The sequence below is a fragment of the Athene noctua genome, chromosome 1, assembly GCF_965140245.1.
Source record: "Athene noctua chromosome 1, bAthNoc1.hap1.1, whole genome shotgun sequence".
Classification (NCBI taxonomy): Eukaryota; Metazoa; Chordata; class Aves; order Strigiformes; family Strigidae; genus Athene; species Athene noctua.
The window spans coordinates 130251314-130268071 of record NC_134037.1 but is presented as its reverse complement, the minus strand read 5'-3'; the positions used below and the strand labels follow the sequence as shown (position 1 = coordinate 130268071).

Genomic DNA, 16758 nt, shown 5'->3' with positions numbered 1-16758 from the left:
ACCAGTATGGTTCAGCACATGGTGACCCAGACCATGGTGTTGCAGAGCACAGCTGGTCCAGGGGTAGTGACAAGTGGGTTGGAGCTAGAGAGGTTGTGGTTTGTTTGATGTGGTGAGGGGAGATTTGCTGGTAGTGTTGAACTAAATGCATGTCAAAAACAGTCTTGCAGACCCTCAGCTCCAGTCTAACAAGGTTCTTTGTTGAGAATGTTCCTGGAACATGTGTGTCTCTTCTGCAGTGCCGATGAGGTCCTTTTCCTTAGTAAGAAGAATATTTAACTGTACATTCTCTGTCTCAAGCCTCAACAGTGTCAGAGCCTCAGGAAGCAGAGATGGCAGAAGAGGAGGAGGAAGATGAGCCTGATCAAGTTGTTGTGGAGAATGAGAGTTACGTGAACCTCAAGAAAAAGCTTTCCAAAAGATATGATGGGCAGGCAAAGTCTCTGTATAATGAAAATGTTAAAATCTGCACACAGTTTCGACTGAAAAAGGTATAATGTACAGAACAGAATATCTGGGTTTGTGCTTACTTTAGAGAAATAAATATTTAACCCACAGGTTGCTGTTTCAGATGGTTCTGTTCCACTCCAGTGGTGTTTGTTCTTACTGCCATGCTGTCTGCTTTTGTGCATCAGTCTTCTAGGCACTTCCAGTCCATGTTGTATGAAAGACAGAAGCTCCCTGCATGGCAAGAGAGGGAAACCATTCTTGACTTGCTGGAAAGCCACCAAGTTCTTGTTGTGAGCGGCATGACGGGGTAAGAGTGTGATTGCACGTACAGACTTCATAGTATACACAGTATACTATACTGTTTATATATAAGTGTACACAGAATAATGTGAAATATGTGTCCGTGTCCTGAAAGGTTGAGGTCCATCTGTGACCAGTGACAGCAGTCCTAGACAAATTTCATGTGAAGGATGACACTAATGAAACAATGCAAATTCCAACTGGAATGCAGTCAGTTTACATGGATGGAAGGTGTTGGGTTTGTGGGGTTTTTTTCAATTAATCCCTGACTTTGTCATGCAGGTGTGGGAAAACCACTCAGATTCCTCAGTTTATTTTGGATGCTTCATTGCAAGGATCTCCAAGCAGAGTTGCAAACATCATCTGCACTCAGCCTCGCAGGATCTCTGCCATTTCTGTGGCTGAACGTGTAGCCAAAGAAAGAACAGAAAGGATTGGACTCACTGTTGGATATCAGATCCGTCTAGAAAGTGTGAAGGTATGTGTGTTTTGCTTGTTGGTTTTCATTTAGTTATATTAAAATGTGCTTAGTGCTTCTCTAGCATACAGAATTTCTGCCCGATATCTGCCATATAGTGAGATAAGCAAGCCTGTATCACCAGTATTTTCTATTATATTACAAAATACATTCTATATTTTATTTCATCTCAAGTTGCACAGTCCACTTTACAGAATGAGAGTGTAGTACTGTGTCTTGTACTTTTGCTTTCTCTTGAGGCAGGTGAAGGACTCTGAGAGTATGTGTAATACTTCTAACCTCTGGAAGGCTACTGACTTAATTTCCACTCGTCAACCATTTCCATTTGTCTCCCAAGTGGAGATTGAGGGGTACAGCTTCTGTCAGCCAGAAGTGGGGTTGAATTCAAACTGCTCTCTTGGAAGTGAAATTTTATGTTGCAGCTGATTGCTTTTTCCAAGAACTATGTTAAAAAAGAGGTTCACTAAATCTTTCTAGGAACAGAGATCTGAGTTGTTTATCAGAAAGCAACTTCCACAGGAAAAACAGTTCAAATTTGTTGTTTATCCCTTATAGTTAGCAATGCCACTTAGTAAGAAGCAGGTGTTCTCAAGTTTTAAGCAGGAACGAAAAATCATTCAGCCCATCCCCAGCATGGATTGCTTGAAACCAAATGCTTTACAGCAGCACATACTCTCTTTGCACTGTGTTGTTGCACAAAGTCCACTGAACGCTTTGTCTTACTGTTCAAGTCCTCAGCTACCAGACTCTTGTACTGCACTACTGGTGTGCTGTTGAGAAGGCTGGAAGGAGATCTGACTTTGCAGGGAATCACACATGTTATTATTGATGAAGTTCACGAAAGAACAGAAGAAAGGTAAATAATCTCTCATCCTGTAAGCAAAATGAAGAAACATAGTCAGAATGATAAAGGTGGCTAAAGTGCAGGTAACTGAAGTCAGACTTGTTGATCCTGTGCCAGTAACATGGGATGATAGAAGGAGTCTGGTTTTAGATTCTCGCCTTTGGGCGGTAGGAAGTTTTGTTACAGCAGCTTACAGAGAAATCATGTCTCTCTTAAATGTTTATACCTCCAATCTGCAATCACATTGCGTTGGGTGGGGCTGGAGCGTTAAGTAACTTTTTTACCACAGTTGTCTGGTTCTTACTATACCCTTACTTCAGCTTTTACCTAATTCTTCACATGCCCTTCTGGGAATTATTTTTCCTGATGCAGGATTTTTTACTTCAGCAAAGCACCTGCAAGGGGCAAGTGCTCATGTTAATTTTATGCATGAGCATCCTATCCTGCTCCAGCCTTCTGCAGATTTACCCTGTGTACCTGCTGATGCCAGGCAAAAGATAATGTCTGTCAGTATCTTTGTAAATTAAGTGGCAAGGATCCTTTTCTTTGATGCTTTCCCTGTAAAACACTCCAATCCAGTGGATTTACATGAGACTTTGACTGTGAACCATTATTCTACAGCTCAGATTATGTTTTAGCCTCATAAAAAGCCTCGTATCTCCCAAAGATTCTTCCTCCTTCGAATCCAAAATCACTTCAAGCCAGTTTTCTAGGCATGCCACAAAAGCTATAAATATGTGGGGAAGAATACAGTGAGCGAGGAAGAGTATAAGTTTGAATAACTCTTCCAGTGAGGAAGAGGAGCAAAAAGGACTCATCTCTTACTTTGAGTTAATTGGTTCTTGTGCTGTCATTAATGTAATTAATTGATACAGTAGCTAGAGCTTAAATGAGTTTGCCAAGTAATCCCAACACCGCCGGTAAGCGACAACCAGAAAGTCAGAATCAGGAGGCAAAAAAGAGACTGAAAGTTAACACTAAAGAAATTCAAATGTCTTTTTGTTTGTTTTCTTTAGTGACTTCTTGCTGCTGGTTTTGAAGGATATAATGGTTCAGAGGCCAGACCTGCGCATTATACTAATGAGTGCCACCTTGAATGCAGAGCTTTTTTCTCAATACTTTCACTCCTGTCCAATTATTAACATACCAGGTGAAAACCATTCATTTTTATTATCTTGTCATATTCATTGTTTTAGGGATTTTTTTCAGTATTTCTGCTTGCAAAGTGTTTTTCAATTCAAGTGTAAGGGACTAATTTGCAAAGTGGCAAGATCAGGATTTATACAAGAACTGTGATTCTAAGGGCTTAGAAGAAAAGGCCAATGAAATTTAAAAAAGACTGGAAATGGAGCCTTTTTTGTGTTGTGTCTATACCCACAGAATTTCATTCCCCAGAAGACAAAAATGACATGGTGTGCATGATGTGGTTCCCTGAGCTAGTTTCACCACAGCTGTCCTTGTGAAAAAGAAGCAGTGAGAGGATTCAGCTGGATGTGTACACATTTAGCCAAATGTGCCTTTTAAATTGCTAATTTCTTACATGGAGCATGACAGAAACAACGTAGCCTCACAGATGTGTTCCCATAAGTGTGTCAGCCCTTCTGTGACTGCGTAAGCTCATGTTACCAAACCATGCATGGAAAACATCTGCGTGGAAAACATCCACTGTTTCTCATAGACAGAAACTGTGTTGAAAACTGCAGTATAGATGAGAGCTGTGAAGCCAATGTATGACATAATAACCTGTGTGAAATGCTAACCATCTTCTGTCTTTTTCCTCTTTTCTGCATGTTGTGTGGCATGTAGATTTATTCTCATGTTTCCTTTAGGTCGAACATTTCCTGTGGATCAGTTTTTTCTGGAAGATGTGATTGCAATGACAAGGTATGAAATTGCCAGTCATTCTCAGATGTATTTGACCTTTGAGATTGCACTGTTGACCTTGAGACTTCAGTAGTTCTGTACATAGATTTAAAAATTAAATCCTCTCAAATCTTCCCCATCACCAGCAGTCTTGGAGTTCTACTAAAGCACTGACTTTAAACCATACTTACACTTCAGTGGGGTCTAGGATCTCATGCCAAAACAAGCCTTTCTGCATTAGATACCACATAGTTGCTTTGCCATGAAGAGTTTGTCAGTGCTTGTGCTTTTCTTCTTTCAGTGGTGGTTAGACAGTGGCAAGCAAAATACATTTGAAGGTGGATTTCATCACTGAAGGTGAAAAATGCAGGATACCAAACAATTCTTTTTTGTAAGCCCTACCTTGCAGTAGGGCTGCAGATTCCTATTACCATTTGTAGTTACTGTAGACTCACAGCAGCTCAGATATTCCAGATAATAAATTGATCAGCTATTGTAAATTACTTGCAGATTGTTGCTTTGAGCTGCCTGCTTAGCTGTAGTTTGTAGTTGTAGCCTTTTACATCACAGCTTTTAAAGACTAACATCCCAGTATGGAAGGACACCTTGACCTCGATACTGTCTGTGGTTTTGCAACCCGCTTATACAAAGTTCCTCTCAGATTTATATATAAATACTTTTGATACTCTATCTCTGTAGCTAATTATTAGAAGGAGACTGTTAGACTGCTTTCTATGCCACTAAATGTTCTTCTGATGTTCAGGTATGTTTTAGAGGATGGTAGTCCCTACAGGCGCAAGACAAAGCAAGAAAACAAGCAGAATGGAAGACAGAAAAGAACTGCATTTGAAGAAGTAGAGGAGGACCTGAGACGTGCTGGCCTTCTGGAAGGCACTGACACAGTTGTCAGAGATTCAGACCCAGACCAAAAATTAACTTTGAAGCAGCTCCTTACACGGTATAAAGGTGAGCTCCTTTTTAAATCTAGTAAATTGGCATGTAACATATGCCAGCCAAGATGGTATGTTAGCATATAATGTTATATCTTGAATGCGTGTATATAATTCAGTTTTGAAGTTAGTCAGGTCACTACTTCTAGATGAGATCAGAAACCTGCCAGCTTAAAAAAAAAAAAACAAACACATGACATTGTTCTCTTAAACACAAACAAACATCTGGACTGAAAACAGTTCTTAGCATCTGAAGATGGACGGTTTTCAGCTGCTATCAGTTTACATCCCTTTTCAGATGCTTTGTTAATTCCATCCTCTTTGCTGTATCTGTTCTTCCTGGAGCAGCTTTACTTAAAGCACAGCATGTGTCTGCCTGCTTCAAGGGGGTTACTTCAGCATGACAAGCCTTCCTTGAAAAATTCAAGTCAGTCTGTGAATGGCTTCATAAGAGGCAGACCTTTCTATGAACTTCCCACTCTTGTCATCATCAAAATCCTCCTTGTGCTTAGTCCTCAAGAGTTCTTCCCTGCACACCCTTATGGTGCACTCCACAGTGGTACTGCGTGACAGCCATTGCTTAAAAGCTTCAGATTCCTGCTAGACAGTTAACCGTCTCAGAAGAATAAGGGAATCTGGGTGTCTTGTTGGTGTAAGAAACATTGGAAGAGGGAAAAGAAAGCTTGAGAAGGTAGTCCTGGATGTAGCTGTAAATGGCCATACAAAGGTTTTCAGCTCCTCTTACCCGCTAATATGTGCGATGTCATTCTGCTAGTGGATGAATCCTGGTCTAGGCTGTGCACAGGGCACATGTGAGTCCTAGTAAGGCATGAGAAAGGAAGGGAAGAGCTGAAACAGAGGAGAGCATGGAAGGGGAAATACAATGCAGGAGTCACTTACCTCTGTCTGGTCTAAGCCAGATGCTGTTTAAACCAAGGTGTGGTTGGTTGTTCAGTCACACTCATTCAGTTCATCCAGCAGATATTTTTTTACGAGAGGTGGACTTATTGTGTGTTTTATTTATTTTTCCCCAGGGGTTAGCAAGATGGTGTTGAAGACGATGTCTGTCATGGACTTGGACAAAATTAATCTGGAATTAATTGAAGCCTTGCTGGAGTGGATAGTTGCTGGCAGACATTCATACCCCCCAGGTAATTTTACTGTCCTTGAGAGGTAAAAGTAGATTCATGGAGGCAGAGTGCTTATAGACTTATAGACCCAAAGCTAATGTTTTGCATGCAGAGTTTCTGTAGTGACTGATTATTTTTGAAAAAAATCAAATTCTAGCTGAGTAACAAAGCCCCTGATATACATGGGATGGGAAAGGTGAGAGAATTGTCTACTTTGGAAAGTTTTTGGTGAGGAACTGTTGCAGCCTGTGTGTTTTTTGTAGAATAATTGCAAAACAGAGCTGGAGTTTTGACTTGGGCCATTTGCATAGTAATAAAATATCATGCTGTCATTTCTGTTGAGTGATTTTTCTTTTTTTAAATCTATGTATATAGGTGCTGTGTTGATATTTTTGCCTGGTCTAGCAGAAATCAAGATGCTTTATGAGCAGCTGCAGTCTAATGCTCTTTTTAATAACAGGCACAGCAAGAGGTAAGGCAGAAAAGCTCCAAAGCTATCAGTGTTTACCCATAAATAAGGAGTAGCTTCCTGCACAAAGCCTGCCTTTATCCAGGGATAAATAAAGGTTATTAAATGTGTAAGACAGCTTGGGATGTGAAGGGCTTGACTCCAGTCAGGATAATTCCTTCTCTGCTGTCTTATTGGCTTGGTCTTTTTGTTTTTTCTCCTCAATTCAGGAAGATTAGTTGTTGAAGTTCTTGGAGACCCTGGTGGTGAGTGTTCTCCATTTTGTCCTCTGCATGATCCAGTGGACTGTTGAAAACTTCATCTCAGCCCTTGTTCTGTTTCAGAATGTTTGCTGAGATACATTCAGTTGTGGTTACATTTGGCCTTAGATTGTTAGTTACATGGAGATGTAATTGGATGTCCTTGTCTAAACAGTTTTACACAGATGGCCATGGCAAGGTTAGCTAGAGTGATTTTTCTTCTAGTCTGGCATTGTAAATGGCAGATTCTAGACTCTTTAAAAGAGGCAGAATTTTTGCTCAACTCTATTCTGAGACCTTTCCCTTCTGTAAACTTCTCCACCTTCCCTTAGAACATGTATCAGAAATAGTGTGGCCAGCAGGACTAGGAGAGTGATCATCCCCCTGTACTCAGCACTGGTGAGGCCACACCTTGAATGCCATGTTGAGTTTTGGGCTCCTCACTATAAGAAAGACACTGAGGTGCTAGAGAGCATCCAGAGAAGAGCAACGATGCCGGTGAGGGGTCTAGAGCATAAGTCTTATGAGGAGCGGCTGAGGGAACTGGGGTTGTTTAGCCTGGAGAAGGGGAAGCTGAGGGGAGACCTCATCGCTCTCTACAGCTACCTGAAAGGAGGTTGTAACGAGGTGGGTGTTGGTCTCTTCTCCCAAGTAGCAAGTGATAAGACTGGAGCAAATGGCCTCAAGTCCTGCCAAGGGTCATTTAGACTGGGTATTAGAAAAAATTTCTTCACCAAAAGAGTGTCAAGAACAGGCTGCCCAGGGGAGTGGTAGAGTCACCACCCCTGGAGGTATTTAAAGGATGTGTAGATGTGGCACTTAGGGACATGGTTTAGTGGTGGACTTGGCAGTGTTAGGTAAGTGGTTGGACTTGATAATCTCAAGGGTCTTTTTTGAACCTAAATGATTCTGTGTCTTAAAGGTGATATGGCAGAGAGGTTTGCTGGGTTTATATTGCTTTGAATGGCTGTAAGACAGTGTCTAGTACTAGAGAGGCAAAAGTGTGTGCAGGCACAAGAGGGAGGAGGCTGGAGATGCACTGAGTGTGCTGTCATATTGTCCTTCCAGGTGTGTTGTTTATCCACTTCATTCTTCACTGTCTAGTGAAGAACAGCAGTCTGTGTTCATCAGGCCTCCTGCCGGAGTTATCAAAATCATCATCTCTACAAACATTGCAGAAACATCTGTCACCATTGATGATGTGGTCTATGTGATTGATTCTGGAAAAATGAAAGAGAAAAGGTACTGGGATTCATTCCTCAGGGCTTTGTGATCTGGGAAGTTGCTCTATGCCTTGAGCTGCATGCTTTAGCTTTCCAAAGAGCGGGGAAAAACTTCGAGGAACTTGATCTGCAGAAAGCTACTGCAAGGTGGAGGAAGCCAGTCTAGACTCAGATCCAACAGCAGGGGTGGGAGTTGTGTTCATACAGAAGTTGGCAGCATTTGCCTGCTTGACCTCCAGCCTTTCAGTCTGCGCTCTTGAATCTAAGCCTGTTTTTTACTGTCCTGTAGATATGACCCAAGCAAAGGAATGGAAAGTCTGGAAGAAACATTTGTGTCCAAGGCCAACGCTCTGCAAAGGAAAGGGCGAGCAGGCCGTATAGCCTCAGGCGTCTGCTTTCATCTTTTCAGTAGCCATCACTATAACCATCATCTTATAAACCAGCAGTTACCAGAAATACAAAGAGTGCCCTTGGAGCAGCTTTGTCTGAGGTGAGCTGTTATTCCTGTATTGCCTGAAAAAGCCAGTATGCAGAATGTTTTGTTTCCTCAGTGTTTTCTCACATCATGGAACCAAGAAACTTGCTCTAAAGATCTAAAACTGTTGACTGGTTGCATTGATCTTACAATCACCTTGTCTCTGCATCCAGATCCCCCACAATCACACCCTCCACCAATTCTTCCAGTCCTTTACATGCCCTAGCTCTCATCTGATCCTAGGAAAAAGATACATCTCCTCTGAGAGCTCTCATCATCAGAGAAGGCAGTTGCATTCCTGTACTCCAGACCTACAGTAGCTGTTTATGCTGTAAACTCTCCTGTGGTGTTTCTGTGCAGCATAGTGCAGTAAAGCCACAGCCTGGATCAGGCACCACCATCATGCAAATACTAAATGAAGAAGCCCTCCTATCCCTGCTGCACACTGTGCATCCCTTTGTACAAAAAGCAAATGAAACAACACAAATAATTTTTTTACAGTAAAAACTTTTATTTTAAACCCTAGTATGGTATCAGAATCTGTTCTTATGGACTGTGAGGTTGGTTGAAGTGCACTGCCCACCAGCTATAATTTCACATTACTTTCTGACTTGAAATATGCGTTACAGGCCCTCTTCTACGGAGCACATTCTTAGATGCATGTTTTCTATTGGTTTTTATTTTGTTTTTATAAAAGCTTGAGGTTTTGTCCTGTGAATGGAACTAAGCTGATTTTTTTTATTATTTTTCTCTCCCCTTCTCTCTCTCTGGCCACCCTGCTCTGGCCCTCACCCCCCCCCTTACCCACCCCATACTCTCCCCCCTCCCCTCTCTCTTTTTTCTTTCTTTTTTAAATTTTCGCTCCTTAAGAATTAAGATTCTGGAGATGTTTTCTGCACAGAGCCTTCACTCTGTCTTATCACGACTGATTGAGCCTCCTAGAATTGAATCTTTGAGAGCATCAAAGATGCGACTACAAGACTTGGGAGCATTAAGTCCTGATGAAAAGCTCACCCCTCTGGGATATCACTTGGCTTCTCTGCCTGTTGACATCAGGATTGGCAAGTTAATGCTGTTTGGCACCATCTTCCGCTGCCTGGATCCTGCACTAACTATAGCAGCCAGTCTGGCCTTTAAGTCACCATTTGTAAGTATCATGCATCCAGCTCTGAAAGTGGTGTGTTTTCATACAGCAGCAAAACCCTGTTGTAACTTGCAGCTTACTACACCGGAGTATTTTAATTGTCCTTTTTAGCCTGTGTTGTTTATATGTTAATGCAGTGCTCATTAAAAAAATCCAGTTAGAAGCAGAAGACCAAGACCGTGCAGCAGCAACAAGAATGTTATTTATGAGTGAACAGTAGAAACAGAGTGGATATTAGTTTGAATTTGAACTAAGAAGTACTTATAACCAGTCTATTTTGTTCAAATTTGGTGTAAAAACTGAAAATAAATGGTAATATAAGGAGCAGCTAGAAATAATTACAAAACCGTGATAACGGTGAACTTGACAAGTCTCAGCTGTGAATGCGGTTCAGATTGGATCTCAGGTTGTGTGTTCACTTCCACTTTGGTTTTTTGAATTAGCTGCTGTACTTACAGGTGCTCTTACTGTTGTTAATCTTCTACTGCAATGTACAAACTTGCATGAAAAGTCAGACTTTCTTGAAGTTCTGATTGCTGTTGTTAGTAGTGCAAATAGTTTGTATTCAGGACAGTTGTGACAGAAGTGGAAAATAGAATGTTCTAGTTATTTAATTACATATTGTTTTCTGTATGCTTATTGGGCATTTTCTACAGCATTTTGACTTCCAGTGCTATAAGTTTCTATATGCTGATGTAGAATAACTTCAATTCAGCTTTTTGAATGTCCTGTGTTACTATCGCCTTCTCTCTCTCTCAGACACAAGTGGATTTTAGACTTGCTGTGCTCTTCTCCGTTACAGGCATACTCATTTGAGATTCAGCTCCATTAACTTGCTAATATTTGTCAGATGGTGTTTTCCTGGATCTTTGCATTCTGCATCTGCAGAGAGGTCCACCCAAAATGAAATATTTTGTGTGAGCTTGTCAATCACAAATTCACCTTTGGATCTCTTGTGGTTAGATAGAGCAGTGGGCTTGGGTGCTTTGCTGTTGACTAGGCATTTCTGAATGCCTCATCATATTTTCTATTATCTGTGGAGAATATTTGTATTCTGACCTGTGAGCTACTGTGAAAATACCAAAGATTGTGCCATGCAGTTCTTGCAATGGCTTGTCTAAGTTGTAAGGGGAAGAACACGCTTAATCTGTTACTGCCTGTCTAGGTGTCGCCATGGGATAAAAGGGAAGAAGCAAACAAAAAGAAGTTGGAGTTTGCAGTAGGAAACAGTGACTACCTGGCTCTTCTACAGGCATATAAGGTGAGCTAAAATTCAGTAGCCTCTCTAAGAGGTTTGTAATGTCCTTGAAATTCAAGCTGAAACATTTTATTAAGGGTTTCCTCACATCCTTTCAATTAGGGATGGCATTTAAGTATCAAAGATGGCTCTCAGGCAAGCTACAACTACTGCAGGGAGAACTTTTTGTCAGGAAGAGTTCTTCAGGTAAGTCAGTTTTTGTGGCCTTGCATGGGGACTGGTTGAGACACTGGCAGAGTCTTAGTGATGAAAATAAGCAACTGGTGAAGACTCTCCTCTGGAGAGAGAAGTTAAAAAAAGCAGCGTAGTTCCATACACAGGACAAAACCCCAAGCTTTTATAAAAACACCCTTTGTCTGTTCGTAGGAAATTGCCAGTCTGAAACGGCAATTCACAGAACTGCTTTCTGACATTGGGTTTGTGAAAGAGGGATTAAGAGCCAGGGACATTGAGAAGAAGTGGTCCCAAGGAGGCGATGGTGTGTTTGATGCCACAGGAGAAGAGGTAATTCACAGCATTTCACTGCTCCAAAATGATGCTGCAGTTCTTGTTTGACATGGGTGCCAGGTGGGCTATAGACTGGGCGGCTTCTTGCCACAGCCTGGCTTTGTCATCTCACACTGGCAAGTCACTTCTTACCTGGCTCTGTTCTTCCTCCCCTTACATTGTACATGCTGGTATAAGCCTCAATGTCATGAGGCCTTATGTGCCGGGGAAGAACAGTCCCAGATGTGGAAGTGAGATGAAACCTGGTCCTCTGAGATGGTGAAACACTGCTGATTTGACATGTGGAAAGGCATGGGTCTGACTCACAACCTGGCCTGAATGTTGGGATTAGTGTCAATGTCAACCTTATTTAGGGAACAGAGTTACATTACAGAGCAGGCAGTGAAATATTTCAGCATTGCAGACAGTCTTCAGAAAGCAGTACCTCTGGAGCCACAGATCTCCTAGGGCTACATGATGACGTGATGAGGATTTGGTAGTTGTAGAGTATCACTGTGCACTGGGACAACTTGTGCTTGCTTTCTCTCTTTGTAGACAGACATTAGGGAATAATTACATTTGACACTAACTGCTTCGAGGTAGTTGGTGGCCATTTTCTCCATTGATAGTGGGAGAAGCACAGCCCAGGTCTAGCTTGAGACCTTAGGAGAAGTAACTGGTCCTTTCCTTATGAGGCACAGTAGTGCAGCTGTAAAAGTAAACCAGTTTCAGGAATTCTGTCATTCCAGAAGCAGGGCTTACCTTTATAGACTTACCTGCAGAATACCTAATGCATGCATTAATTTCACAGGCAAATTCAAATGCAGAGAACATCAAGCTGATCTCAGCTATGTTGTGTGCTGCACTGTATCCCAATGTCGTCCAGGTAAAAGAATGCCTTTTCATTTTCTCTTCTGCTGTCTAGCATATCCACAGGACCTGCTTTCAGTCTGGGCCGATTGTGGCAGCCTTGAGCCTGGCTTAGGTTGCCAAAGCTGGCTACTTAAGAGTGTCAGAGCCAAGCCACTGAGCTCCAGTGTTTGTATTGCTTGAGACTGCTGCTGTTCCTACAGGCTGATTTTAGTGTCACACAGAAGCCAGCAGCAAATGTTCTTAAGTTACTTTAAATTACAGCTATTTAGAAGGCGAGGTTACAAATGAGCAGTAAGGGTTAGACGGCACCTGGAGTGTAATATCTGTCTCTAGTGCCTTGACATGTTAGCGCTTGAGAATTTCTGGTTTTGATAAAATTAAAACATAAGTTAAAAAGGTTTTCTGGTGCAGCAGATTTTATAACTTTTTATCTTGCCATACAGGTGAAAAAGCCAGAGGGCAAGTACCAAAAGACCAGTACAGGAGTGGTCAAAATGCAACCAAAAGCAGAAGAGTTGAAGTTCGTTACCAAAAATGATGGTTATGTTCACATTCATCCTTCATCTGTGAATTACCAGGTCAAGATTCGTTTCTTCTATTTTTCTATAAAAGAAATCACCTTTTCTTGAGCAGCTGAGATTACAGTGAGGGTCCCTACTTATGTTTTTTAAAAAATCTTCATGATTAAACAGTCCCCTGTTAGAATTGTAAATAATTGTGTGTTCCTGAGGTAAGAGTGTCCTTTTAGGCACACAGGTAAAATGCCAGCCTCTGGCATGGAATTAGCAGATGCAGTAACCACCCAGTTCAGGTTTTTTTAAGATGCATCTGCAAAGCTGCACACAAAAATGTGGTTGCAGTGCTCCCCTGGCTACTTCTCAGTACTGACTGAGATTTCATGCATGTGTGTAGCACCTTCATACTCCTTGGATGACTTCTCTCCACTGCCCTTCACCACGTTTTCTCTCTTCAGCTGAAATATTATTTATTGGTAAATAATTCAGGGACATACTCTGGTTGGTTTCTTCATGGGTTCTCAGACTCTGAAGTTAATTTCCTTTCCAGCTTGCTAGCTCATACTTAGATAAGAGCTCTTCTCTCTCTGCCATGATGTATGGTGATATTTGGCTCATGAAATCTGTCTCCATATTTGATGATTCATTGCTTTTCCAGGATATAAATTGTTTTGAAAAGGTGACTTTTACATATATATATTATAAAGGCTTTGAACTGTTCAGCACTCCTGCTCTGAAAGAGCATAACAAATGCACACATGAAAACGTCAGCATGAAATGGAGAACTTGGGGCTTCATCAATTGAATTGATGAATCAACTGATTTCTCACATGCTCACTGCAAAGCAGGAAAGAGCAAGGAGTAACTGGCAAAGTTACCAGCAGCTCTTAGGAGTCAGAGAGAGTCTGTTAGTCATGCAGGTGCATTTTAGGCACATTTGCTGTTCTTTGCACCTGTAAGGGTGTGTGGAGGAGGCAGGCAGGTTCCTGTTTGCCTGAGCAGGTTGGAAGAGATGTGGCACTTTTTAACAAGGATGTTGTGTACATGTTCCAGACTAGGCACTTTGAGAGCCCCTACCTGGTGTATCATGAGAAAATCAAGACTAGCCGTGTGTTCATTCGAGACTGCAGTATGGTGTCCGTGTACCCGCTGGTCCTGCTTGGCGGTGGACAGGTTCACATGAAGCTGCAGAAGGGAGAATTTGTCATTTCTCTTGATGATGGATGGATACAGTTTGTGGCTGCTTCTCACCAGGTAAGGAAAAGGAGGGCTGATCCTGGGAGTGTTGCAGAGCTGTGCACACATTTAGAATGCAGGAGATGCATTTCATGAGCCTTACACTCATCTCTTGGTTTGCTTTACCACGTGTTAGGTGGCTGAGCTGGTGAAAGAGCTGCGCTGTGAACTGGACCAGCTGCTGCAGGATAAAATCAAGAATCCCAGCATGGATTTATGCATGTGCCCCCGCGGATCTCGGATCATTGGTATGATTGTAAAGCTTGTGACCACGCAGTAATGGGGAGAGCAGCTTTCTATAAAACCTCGCTGTTTGCTACTGCCTGAGAACAGATCACGTAACATCAAGGTCTTGATGTATTTGTTGTCTCAAAACATGGCGCTGATCTCTGGAAAACCAAGTTGGCAACCGGTTTTAGGATTTTTTCCTTTGTTTGCAAAGAGCTCATTTATTGAAATTAAGGTTGTCTACACTCTGGGAAGTGGGAAAATGGCAAATCTCCTAGGAGGAATAGAAACCTCCAAGTAAGAAAGTGTTTTTTCATGAGGCAATACACTGGCAAGAGTGTTTTCTGGTCACAAAAATACCTACTGCTTAGCTGCTTCTTGTAATAGTGATGTCTGGAGGCAACATGCGATGTCATAAGCTGCTCCCAAACTTGTTTAAGCTCACTTCTACATTTTGGCCAAGACTTTACTGAGGTAGTCAGTCTTGGCTGACCAGGGATCAATTTGCTTATGGTTCAACCCGAAGTCCTTAAAAAGGTGAGCGCCTTTTGATTCATGTCAGGGGGTTCTGACATGGATTTGAAGAGCATGGATTTGTACTGGCTCAGTTGGAGTAATGTGTTGGAGCACTGGCTGCTCTGGTTACAGTGTAGGGCTGTGGCAGAGTGTGGACATTTCCCCTGAAAGACAGGCTTTTCCAGCCCCTCTGAACTGTGAAAAAGTAAAACTGATGAGATGGACAAACTGCTGTAGCGCATTGAAAAGGGATCCTTGGGTGAACAGTATTGCTGTTTTAACCTCCTCTGGGAGGTGGGAGTCTTCCTGCCACCTAGCACAACTGGAGGAAAGTCCCACTTTGGCTAAAAGCTTCCAAAACTCCTGTTCTGGGGAATGGGCTGCTACACAGGAGTGTGGCAAAAAGCTGCAGTAATAATGACCTGTTACTTCTTCCCTTCAACATTGCTAGAGCTGAGCTGCTTGAGGTACCACCAATAGCAAATAATAGCAAGTGCCTTAAGTGAAGTAACATTACTGTCATCTGCATAGTAAAACCAGAGTAAACACTGTCTCCACCAGTAGTCCTGCCTGGAAGGAGCAATCAGGCTGAGGAATGATGAGCAGAGCAGCAAATCTCATTTGTGGTCTAGTTTGATTTTTTTCAAAAAAACACACTTAAGTATTTGTGTAGAAGAAGTTTCACAGCACCACACCCTTGCACAAGGAGGGTGACAGGAGCACTAGGACCAACCTAACAGAGCAGTAGGTTGCAGGCATGCTTAAGTGTTCCTGTAATTTAATGGTGAACGGTAGCACCTACTCCTGTAACTGCACATGTGGAAACCTGGGGGTTTTTTTCTGAGGTTTGTTGAAGAACTGTTAAGGCCAAGGAATCCTGGGGGGGTATTGAAGCACTGAAGAGACATACAGTGTATTGTTAGCTATTAGCTCTGTGTGAAGTGGGACTGTTTGGGCCTTGCTTCTGTGTTTGCCTGGCAGCCACCCCCATACAGGTAAGCAAACACTGTTCCTGTTCAGGTTGGCTGTGGGATGAAAGAGGAGCAGATTCCCTTTTTCACCTCAGACTTCCCTACACTTTCAAAGCAGTATTCTCTTGAATAAATGGCTTCTCAACCATCAGGGACTACTGTTTCAAAGGAAAACTAGTGCTCAAGCAGGGTCTGTATGACTCTTCCCCCAGGTACATGTGAAATTCCACCTGGGCCATCCCAAAGTGAATGTGAGGGCAAGGACAGCTGCTGATGTCACAAGTGATGATTAGCAGCATCCACCCCACCAGAGGGAAGACTTGGGACACATCATAATGCCTTGTCTCAGTGGCCAAATGGGCAAATCTAGGAAGGGAACAAAGCACAGCTCAATAGATGCCATCACAGATGAGGGTGAGTGCACCTCTAGCGGCCAGGGCTGCAGCACCAGCTCTTCCTGTAAGCAGTACTCCAACCGTTGCCTGGACAGGGCAACTTCCAAGAACACAAGCACTAACCACGCCTTGGGGACTGGGGCACAGGGGTTTTGTTACTTGATTCCTTCAGCCCCTGAAACCAGTGCCAGTCAATGCAACAGCTCTACTTCCCCGTAAGGAATAAATACTCAAAAAAAAAAAAAAAAAAAAAAGCCTGAGACAGGGAAAGCAGTCCAGCACCCCAGGGGTAGAGCAGAGGCAGAGCAGGAGCCCAGTTGTGCTGCACTACCCCCTGCAAGCTCTCCCCAGCACAGCTGCAACTGCCTCTGAGCCAGCAGCCTCAACAAGAGGATGAAGCCACATTAAATACAGGTGACAAACACCAAACTCTACTATTCATGGCCAGAGGCCTCCCTGTGAGGTATGAAAAGAGTCCTGACCTGCAGGGTCTGCTTGTGACCTCTGCTCCCTGAGAGAAGCCTTCATTTCCTAAAACCAGTGTCTAAATATATTATCTTCTGCACCAGAACTGCCAGTTTATCCTAAATATCACAAAGAAATACTATTTGGACAACCAGGCCATAGAACAGCATTTCTAAAAATCTTTACTTCAGGAGTTTAACATTCTAGAAGTATTCCACATACCTCCAGGTGAGTTCACTGGTCCTTTAAT

The 16758-nt window shown here is 42.5% G+C and overlaps 1 protein-coding gene across 1 annotated transcript in view; it reads left to right on the top strand.

The window, feature by feature from the left end:
- The window catches only part of DHX57 (DExH-box helicase 57), a 22352-nt gene extending 5594 nt beyond the window's left edge, over positions 1 to 16758 (top strand). The window contains exons 6-24 of the mRNA XM_074932142.1: positions 301 to 491; positions 636 to 757; positions 1033 to 1228; positions 1960 to 2084; positions 3089 to 3222; positions 3902 to 3956; positions 4699 to 4901; positions 5920 to 6036; positions 6391 to 6487; positions 7792 to 7965; positions 8236 to 8436; positions 9292 to 9568; positions 10731 to 10826; positions 10926 to 11009; positions 11190 to 11327; positions 12121 to 12195; positions 12626 to 12760; positions 13751 to 13951; positions 14070 to 16758. Coding sequence (XP_074788243.1) covers positions 301 to 491; positions 636 to 757; positions 1033 to 1228; positions 1960 to 2084; positions 3089 to 3222; positions 3902 to 3956; positions 4699 to 4901; positions 5920 to 6036; positions 6391 to 6487; positions 7792 to 7965; positions 8236 to 8436; positions 9292 to 9568; positions 10731 to 10826; positions 10926 to 11009; positions 11190 to 11327; positions 12121 to 12195; positions 12626 to 12760; positions 13751 to 13951; positions 14070 to 14213 — 2765 coding nt within the window. The 3' untranslated portion in view covers positions 14214 to 16758. The remainder of the gene's footprint in view (positions 1 to 300; positions 492 to 635; positions 758 to 1032; positions 1229 to 1959; positions 2085 to 3088; positions 3223 to 3901; positions 3957 to 4698; positions 4902 to 5919; positions 6037 to 6390; positions 6488 to 7791; positions 7966 to 8235; positions 8437 to 9291; positions 9569 to 10730; positions 10827 to 10925; positions 11010 to 11189; positions 11328 to 12120; positions 12196 to 12625; positions 12761 to 13750; positions 13952 to 14069) is intronic.